Raw genomic sequence first — 10366 nt, forward strand, 5'->3', positions numbered from 1 at the left:
AATCAGATGAATGTCTTTAGAAGGTAGAATCTTCCACTTTCAAGATAAATAAGTAGTAGGAATATAATGTACAACATGATAAATATAATTAATACCACTGATGCCACATATGAAAGTTGTTAAGTAACTCCTTTAGAGAAGCTTTGCATTAAATTCAGAATATAGTCAGGGAACTTTCTGGTCCTTAACTAAGAGGACCTCTTTTGTCATGCCTAGAAAATTCCAGCTTTCACCGTCACTTAGAAGCAGCTCTGGACTAGTGCACAGGCACAGGAGAATCCCATGGCTTACCTGTTTGACTCTCAGCTGTGCCAGCTTCAATAGAATCCCACTGTACTTCATAATTCCTTTTATCCGATTTCACATAATAAATAGAGCAATAAACTACAAATGACAATACCATGCTGTCTGTGTAGGTAAAACAACTGGCCTGTTTCCTCTGACATATCCTTCCCTTTTGAAAGAAATCCAAATAGCTATATAGTACTTAAAGGCACCAAATAAAAATTAAATTTCCTCTATTGAAACTTTGACACCCTTAGCTTTTAAAATCTGTATGTACATCTGTTTTTCTGATTAATCTTTTGCAAAATAGTCCAAAAGAATGAAACCTAATTTTAAAGAAAGAATTTTGTCTGAGATTGAAACAGGTTTCATTTGTATTTTGAGTCTCATCAAATAAAAAATTAATGACCAGTTTTAACCCACTCTTTAGGCCACCTCAAATACTAATAAAATATATAGCAGAGTGAACATACTCTGTGATGTCTACAGAGCTTCCTGAATAGCATAGATATTGTTTGTCTATTGAGAACACATTTCTTTGAATATGGAAAACAATTTATCAGAACAGAGAGTTACTAGAAAAGCAAAATGAAAAAATCCAACCAAGATCAACTATTTCATATAAATAGAACTAGTTAAGTGAAAAGCAAGCATATTAATATTGGATTGGGGATGGGATACAAGTGGTCACTTAAAACCATAAGTCAAGGATTTAGCAATGCTGAACATTTAAAAAGCAAACAATTAAGCCAGCAATCCAGCTGTGCTAAATTTCAAAATACCTAAATACTGAGTGGAGATTAGAAAAACAGCAAAGTAGGAAATGTTGTTACAGCTATCTTAGAACATGTTTAAGTTGTCTCAACATCATAATAAGGATTTCTGAGTTGTCAACTTTGTGCCTGTTTTCTCAAAAGAAAAAAATCCAATATATTATTCTAAAAAAGACACTGTTAAAATTAGCTTATTTGTCAAATATTTCTTTCAAATTGCCATTGCTCTCCCAGGTGCAATTTGTGGATTTTGTACTTTAAAAATCCATGTGAGAGTAGCATATAGAAGCCAATAAAATGGGAGTGGTTTTGTTTTTCCCAGGTTCACCAGTCCTGCTGGTTTAACATTTTAATATCAAATAACTTAAGCTTTTATCCTATCCAAAGAAATCCTGTGGCCCTCATAATATTTTGAGAGCCTTCCACAAAGAAGAGAGTCATAAAAAAAGCTTTCTTTTCTCATCATTTTACTTCCTATTCACTCTGCCTAATTTGAGTTTTGATTAGCAATCACTATGTTATCTCCTTACGATGTTGTCCTCTCTCTACCTGGTTCCCCACAAAATGATCTTCATTCCAAAATCATTGCTAATGTGTGGTCATTGTGTTATAAGTTATACTCAAAGCTTTATGGACAGTGGAGGGTCATTACAGTATTCTACATATCAGGTTACAAATTCAGAATGAAATGCAGTTTCTAAATCTCATTGTCCATTCCCTTGAGGTACCTCTTGTTTATTGACTGTGTCTCTTTGGACCATGGACTAATGACACACTCATGGGAAATTTTTCCTCCCATTCCCTCTTCTCTGAATTACAAAATCATGGAAATACTTCATTTCACACTTTTTTTAATAGAAAAAAGTTTCAAAACAAATGCTTTCTCATATGTTATGTTTACTAAAATAAAAATAAAATGAAGCGGACAGATAGTATACTAGAAAGAGTGGTAGACTTGAAATCAGGAGGCTTACAGTCTATTCTAGACTTTTTTTTTAATAAAGAAGTTATGTGATTTTAAGTAAATCATTAACATCCCTTTCAGTATTCTATCCATATAATAAATATATATTGAGAACCTATTGTGCCACTTTTAACATGGTAGGTAAATATGAAATATCTGAAGTAAACATGAAAGTAGCTTAATGCATCATGTTTACTGCTGCAAAATGGGGTATATTTGATAGTCTTTATGGAATCTGCTGTAATTGTGAAACACTGATATTTGAAAGAGGCATATTCCTGACCACTGTAGGGGGAGAGAGATGAGTAGGAACAGGTTATCTGATTCATGCTTCCAATGGCACAAATGGCCTTTAAGAAACCCCCCAATGTACTAGGTGTTACTTTATTGATCATTAAAAATCAATTACTTTAAAAAGTCTTTAGCGTCACACTAGCACTACTTTATTGATCATTAGCAGAACCATTCATATTTTTCCAAGTGAAACAAAAATACATAATGATAATTTTAAAATAAAACAGAGATGAGCTTATTTCTTAATGCTTTTCTTAAGTAAGAAATATGGGAAAAGGTAATAAAATTGTGAAAATGGTGATCAAAGAAGAAGACCTACAAATTGAAAACAACGTGAGAGAAGACTCAAATTCCCTTCCCCATGGTGAGAAAGAAACAGGATGAGAAGGCTGCCAATAAAAATATTATGAATAAACACACAGCATCTCCTGTCCTATTGCTACTTGCACAGAGACACTGATTCTAATCAATACTTTATTTTCCCCAGGGTTTTTCTCAGAGCTATTTTAACATTTTTGTTCCTCAAACTATAGATTAAAGGGTTCATCATGGGAACCACATTGGTATAAAAGACAGAAGAGACTTTTCCCTCATCCATAGACCCAGCAGATGATGGTTTGAGATACATAAATACCCCTGATCCAAAGAACATAGAAACAGCAATTATGTGGGAACTGCAGGTGCTGAAGGCTTTGGACCTGCCCTCCATGGAGGGATGTGGAGGATGCCGGTGAGGCTGAGACCATAAGAAACAAAGATGGTGAGACGGCACAATGATGTTGATGCCCACCACAATGAAAACTACCAGCTCATTGACGTAGGTACTTGAGCAAGAGAGCTGGAGCAGAGGGTGGACATCACACATATAATGGTTGATGGTGTTTGCATCATAGAAGGTCAGTCTCAGCATGCATCCAGTGTGAGCCATGGCACCAGAAAATGCCATCAAGTAGGAACCAAGCATAAGGCTGGAACACACTTTAGAAGACATGACAATGTTATACAAAAGTGGGATACAGATGGCCACATACCAATCATAGGCCATTGATGTCAACACATAACATTCAGAAATGACAGAAAAACAGAAGTACAACTGAGTCATGCAGCTGATGTAAGAGATAATATTCTTCTTTGATAAAAAAAATTTGTCAGCATTTTTGGTGTAAATACTGAAGAATAACAGAGGTTGATGAAGGACCAGTTAAAGAGAAAAAAGTACATGGGGGTGGGTAGGTGTGAATTCAGCCCAATTAGAATAGTTGAGCCCAAATTTCCCAACACAGTGATCATGTACATTACTAGAAACAGGAAGAATAGGGAAGTTGAAGATCTGGTTGGTCTGTTAATCCCACCAGAATGCATTCAGTCACAAAAGAACCATTTCCAGAAACATTCTTCTCTAAGGGAATCTGTGGACACAGGAGAAAAGGGTATTAGAGAACAACTCGGCTCTTCTCACAACATCTCATCCTACAAGAGAGTGTATATACAGGGCATGTGTAAGACTAGCCCAACCTGGACCCATAGAATCTGTCTTCACCATTATCATGATAGTGAGTAACATGCATCTTCCCTTATTAAAGTCTTAATAAGTTAAATATACAAAGAGCATCTCAAAATTATCATAAAAAGTGAAGACAGTGCTGCAATATGCAAAACTTACTGGAAAAACCAAGGGATAAGAGAGAAGGATGTGCTAGGACAGAATCTTCCTTCTCACATCTCATTATTTCTTCATTCACTTAAGCACTCCCCTCACCAGTAAAATTTTAGGCAGAGACTCTAGCTCCCTGATGCTGGCCTCTGATGCACATTAGACCTGGTGGGGTGGGAACCAAGTTGTCGCTAAACAAAAACTAAGGGCTCAAAGGCTAGAGGAGGTTAAGTTATTGCCCGTTTCACAAAGTAAAAGAAGAAAATGTAGAAGACTAAGAGTGTGTCCACGGAGAGGAAACTTACTGGCTGAGATTCTGCACTTTCTGAGCCTCCTAATCTCTGAATACTCTCTGATCCCCCTTGAACACATTCTCCTGGCAGTTTCACTTGATTCTCAGGACTACACAAACTGGGAAAGAAAGTGGCAGATCTTATACTTCTGGACTGCCACCTCAAAGCAGGAAGGACATTAATATCAGAAGAATTCATAAAGGCACCCTTCTTAGGCCAGAAACCTCAGAGCCTTCCCTTGGTATTTACCCCTGTGGTCCTGGAAAGGCAGTTTCAGGTCCTGAGGCTTTGGTTCCTTTGATTCTAAAAGGATGCAGCCCAGACTTAATTTCAGATATGCTGTGGAAACCTTTCTGAACTACAAATATTAATTTCAGATTATGACTTTGAGTCTTCTCAAGCAGCAAGGAAAACTAAGCAGCATTGTTATCATGTTTGCCACTTGATAAGGCACAGAAGGTTGAATGGGAGTTTAATGGTATAGCACACTTGATTATAAACAGCGTAGAACCTTACTCAGTCTCTCACCCAGGGAATAAATCCTATGTGTAAAACAGAAATAAGGGAGTTGCATTTACATTCTGGACCATGTTCTCAATTTAGTTCCTTAGGGACTCAATACTGTAATCTAGTTTACGTGTCATTCCAGAGATTCTACTTCTCCCAAGGCAGAGGCAAAACTAAACTCCCATCTTCCTATCATCTTCATCTCTTAAGAAAAATCTATTGTATGGGTTCTTCCTCTGTGTCTTCCCATATCCTACATGGAAATTTTCCAGAGTCTGCCTGCATATTTCTTCATGTCTTTCCTTGAAATTTTGCAAAGACTCTAGGAACTCATTTCAGTTATTGTCTCTCAGGAGTCATCTCAAAAAAACTGAATGCCTTTCTTCCTTTTAAAATTTTACATTTAAATACCTAATGGAAAATTTCTACCTGATGATCCAGCTGGGTCCTTAAATGTATTACTTCATTAACTGACGTCATCAATTCCTTCTCGGTACTTAAACTCTTCATTCCTCATGTTCATAATTTCTAAAATAGTGAGGATAAAATGAAATTTTATTTTATTTCATTGTCAATGATAAAATGAAAAAATGCACATAAAGTGGTTAGAACAGTACCTGGCAAGTGGTACTGTCAGTCAAACAGTGTCAGCTGTCATCATATATGTTCTCAAAACTTCCCATAGGTCCTCCATTATAATACTCACCAGACATTTCTCCCTTTAATTTCTGTGTCCCACTATAAACTATAAGTTCTGTAAGGACAAATGTCTCTTCTGTCTTTTATTACTTTTCTTGTGGTGCTATGTATAGTGCAGAGTACACAATAGGCACTCCATAAACAATCCTGTAATTATGTTGTTCTGTGGTGAAAACCTTCAGAATGTTTTTCACATTTCTCACACAGTCAGCATTAGGGTCTACAGCCACACTGATTTCCATCCTTTTCCCCAAGCCACCACACAAGTTCATGTACTTTTTTAGGTTTTAATTGCAGTATACTGCTGAGTTGTAGTGACTCCAATTGTTATTCTAGCTTTTCCTTCATATTCCCTCTTATTTGGCCATATACAGAGCTCTTAGAGTAAGCTCTGAAAGCACAGATCTGTCCCTTCCTAGTTTAAAAACTTTCAGTGATCCTCAATTACCCATGGGACAACTGAAACATTGTAATTAAAGTATATAGAAACATTGTAATAAAAATATAAGAATCAAAACTATGAGTAAGTCTTGGATAAAATTAGAGAAGAAATCAGTTTCCTTATTAGTCAGCAAGTGCCAGGCTCTTCAACTGTGTGAACTGTTCAAAATAAGGAGCACCTCCCAAAAACATCATCAAGATGGTAAAAACAGCATGCAGAATGAAAGAAATATGTGTGAATCGTCTATTTGACAAGGACCTAGTATCACAAAATACATAAACCACTCTTCCACTCAATAATAAAAAAATCCAAAGAATACACAGCTCAATGGAATGAAATATAAAGTCCAGAAATGGATCCATATCAATTGATTTTGATGAAAATGTGGAGGCAATTTAATGAAGAAATGGCTGGCTTTTCAAACAATGAAGCAGGAATAATTAGATATTCATGTCAAAAATGAACATACAAACAACAAAGAGACTCAATCTACACCTCACAACATCAACAAAAGTCATAAAATGAATCATAGACACTGATGTAAAATATAAAACTTCAGAATTTTAAAATAGAAAAAAGGATAAAGACTATGACAGAGTGACCATGGACAGTTGAATGGATAAAGATTAGTATGGAATATTGCAATGGAATATTGCTCAACCATAAAAAAGAATAAAATCTTGCTATTAATGACATGGATGGATCTAAATGAACTCAGTCAGAAGGAGAAAGACAAATACTGTATGATCTCACATGTGAACTCTAAAAAACAAAACAAACAAAATAAAAACCAGACTCATAGATACAGAGAAAAAGATGAGTAATTGCCAGAAGGGATGGTGTGGGGGATGAGAGAAATAGCTGAAGAGAATTAAGAGGTACAAATGCCCAGTTACAAAATAAATGTCATGAGAATACACAGCATAAGGAAAATGGTATATAATACTGTAATACTTTGTGTGGGGGACAGATGGTTACCAGAATTATCATGGTGATCAATTCGTAATGTATTTGAATATTGAATCACTATGTTGTACACCTGAAAATAACATACTATTGCATATTAAGTATATTTCAATAAAAAAAAACAACAATAGAAAGAAATTCTTGAAAGAAGCCAAGTGCAAAAAGCATTTTACCTATAAGGTACAGGGTAAGAATTACAGTAGAACTCTCATTGAAAACTGTGCAATCAAGAAAAGAGTGGAGTGTAATATTTAAAGTGTTGAAATAAAAAAATCACCACTAACAGCTGAGAGATATTTCAAGATGGTGGAGTAGGAGGGCATGCGCTCACTCCCTCTTGCAAGAGCACCAGAATTACAACTAACTGCTGAAAAATTATTGACAGAAAGACACTGGAACGCACCAAAAAAGACATGCCAAATCCAGAGACAAAGTAGAAGCCACAATGAGATGGTAGGAGGGGCACAATTGCAATAAAATCAAATCCCATAAAGGCTGGGTGGGTGACTCGCAAACTGGAGAAGAGTTATACCACTGAAGTCCACCCACTGAAGTGAGTGTTCTGAGCCCCACATCAGACTTCCCAACCTGGGGGTCCAGCAATGGGAGGAGGAATCCCCAGATAATTAGACTTTGAAAGCCAGCAGGACCTCAAAGGACTCGGGCAAACAGAGACTCCACTCTTGGAGGGCACACAAAAAATAGTGTGCTCACAAGGACCCAAGGGGAAGGAGCAGTGACCCCATAGAAGACTGAACCAGACCTACCTGCTGGTGTTGGAGAGTGCCTGCAGAGATGGGGCGGTGTGGCTCACTGTGGGAAGAGGGAAACTGGCAGCAGGTGTTCTGGGAAGTGCTCATTGGCTCGAGCCCTCCTGGAGTACATCCCCCATTAGCTTCACCATATGGCCTATAAGCTCCAGTGCTGGGTAGCCTCAGGCCAAACAACCAACAGGGTGGGAACCAAGCCCCACTCATTGGCAGACAAGCAGCTTAAAGTTTACTGATCTTTGCCCACCAAATCAGATTAAAGATTCACTGAGCTCTGCCCACACAGCCCTACCCACCATCAGTTCCTCTCATGAGGAAGCACCCACGAACCTCTTAGATATATTCCTCCACAAGAGGGCAGACAGCAGTATCAAGCAGTATCAGCAGTATTTCAATCTGTGGAACTGAAAACCACGGCCACAGAATGATAGAGAAAATGAAAAGGCAGAGGACTTTGTACCAGATGAAGGGACAAGATAAAACCCCATAAAAACAACTAAATGAAGTGGAGATAAGCACTCTTCCAGAAAAAGAATTCAGAATAATGATGGTGAAGATGATCCAGGACTTTGAAAAAAGAGTGGATGCAAAGATCAAAAAGTTGCAAGAAAAGTTTACCAAAGACCTACAAGAATTAAAGAACAAACAAACAGAAATATGCAACACATTAAGTGAAATGAAAAAAAAAAAAAAAACACTAGAAGGAACCAATAGCTGATTAACTGAGGCAAAAGGGCAAATAAGTGACCTGGAAGACAGAATGGTGAAAATCACTGGTGAGGAAAAGAATAAAGAAACAAGAATGAAAAGAACTGAAGACAGCCTAAGAGACCTCTGGAACAACATTAAACACACCAACATTTGCATTATATGGTCCCAGAAGGAGAAGAGAGAGAGAAAGGACCTGAGAAAATATTGGAAGAGATTATAGTTGAAAACTTCCCTAACATGGGAAAGGAAATAGCCACCCAAGTTCAGCAAGCACAGTGAGTCCCAGGCAGCATAAACCCAAGGAGAAACATGCCAAATACATAATAATCAAATTGACAAAAATTAAAACAGAGAATAATTAGTAAAAGCAATGAGGGAAAAATGACAAAAAACATACAAGGGAACTCCCATAAGGGTAACAGCTGATTTCTTAGCAGAAACTCTGCAAGCCTGAAGTGAGTGGCATGATATATTTCAAGTGATGAAAGGGAAGAACCTACAACCAAGAATACTCTACCTAGCAAGGATCTCATTCAGATTCAATGGAGAAATCAAAAGCTTAACAAACAAGCAAGAGCCAAGAGAATTCAGCACCACCAAACCAGCCCTACAACAAATGCTAAAGGAACTTCTCTAAGAGGGAAACATACAAGAAGAAGAGGACCTACCAAAACAAGAACAAAACATTTAAGAAAATGGTAATAGGAACATACATATTGATAATTACCTTGAGTGTAAACAGACTAAATGCACCAACCAAAAGACACAGACTGCCTGAATGGATACAAAAACAAGACTCATATATATGCTGTCTACAAGAGACCCACTTCAGACCTAGGGACACATACAGACTGAAAGTGAGGGGACGGAAAAAGATATTCCATGAAAATGAAAATCAAAGGAAAGCTAGAGTAGCAATACTAATATCAGGTAAAATAGACTTTAAAATAAAAAATGTTACAAGAGACAAGAAAGGACACTACGTAAAGATCAAGGGATCAATCCAAGAAGAAGAGATAACAATTATAAATACACCCAATATAGGAGCACCTCAATACATAAGGCAAATGCTAACAACTATGAAAGAGGAAATCGACAGGAACACAATCATAGTGGGGGACTTTAACACCACACTTACACCAATGGATAGATCATCTGCAGAGAAAATTAATAAGGAAACACAAGCTTTAAATGACACAATAAACCAGTTAGATTTAATACATATTTATTAGACATGATATCCAAAAACATCAGATTACACATTCTTCTCAAGGGCACACAGAACATTCTCCAAGATAGATCACATTTTGGGTCACAAATCTAGCCTTGGTAAATTTAAGAAAACTGAAACTGTATCAATCATATTTTCCAACCACAACACTAAGAGATTAGAAATCAATTACAAGAAAATACTGTAAAAAACAGAAACACATGGATGCTAAACCATACTCTACTAATTAACCAAGAGATCACTGAAGGAATCAAAGAGGAAATCCAAAAACACCTGGAGACAAATGACAATGAAAACACAACAATCCAAAACCTATGGGATGCAGCAAAAGCAGTTCTAAAAGGGAAGTTTATAGCAATACAATCCTACCTCAAGAAACAAGAAAAATCCCAAATAAAGAATTGAACCTTACACCTAAAGAAACTAGAAAAAGAAGAGCAAACAAAACCCAAAGTTAGTAGACAGAGAGAAACCATAAAGATCAGAGCAGAAATAAATGAAATAGAAACAAAGAAAACAATAGCAAAAAGCAATAAAACTAAAAGCTGGTTCTTTGAGAAGATAAATAAAATTGATACACCTCTAGCAAGACTCATCAAGAAAAAAAGGGAGAGGACTCAAATCAAAAAAATTACAAATGAAACAGGAGAGGTTGCAATGAACACCACAGAAATAAAAAGCACCATAAGAGACTATGACAAGCAACTGTATGCCAATAAAATGGACAACCTGGAAGAAATAGACAGATTCTTAGAAAGATATCAGCTTCCAAGACTC

At 36.7% G+C, this 10366-nt stretch overlaps 1 protein-coding gene across 1 annotated transcript; it reads right to left on the minus strand.

Annotated features, from left to right (window-relative positions):
• Positions 1-2782: 2782 nt before the first annotated feature.
• Positions 2783-3361, minus strand: LOC130860944 (olfactory receptor 8B3-like). Its single transcript, XM_057749468.1, has one exon. It carries the CDS (start codon positions 3359-3361, stop codon positions 2783-2785), a length of 579 nt encoding a protein of 192 aa, XP_057605451.1.
• Positions 3362-10366: the final 7005 nt, after the last annotated feature.

The sequence above is a fragment of the Hippopotamus amphibius genome, chromosome 9, assembly GCF_030028045.1.
Source record: "Hippopotamus amphibius kiboko isolate mHipAmp2 chromosome 9, mHipAmp2.hap2, whole genome shotgun sequence".
NCBI classification, from domain to species: Eukaryota; Metazoa; Chordata; class Mammalia; order Artiodactyla; family Hippopotamidae; genus Hippopotamus; species Hippopotamus amphibius.

Bases quoted from the DNA above. Each gene is read 5' to 3' on its own strand.
- LOC130860944 (XM_057749468.1), bottom strand. From the start codon at position 3,361: ATGGCCTATGATTGGTATGTGGCCATCTGTATCCCACTTTTGTATAAC.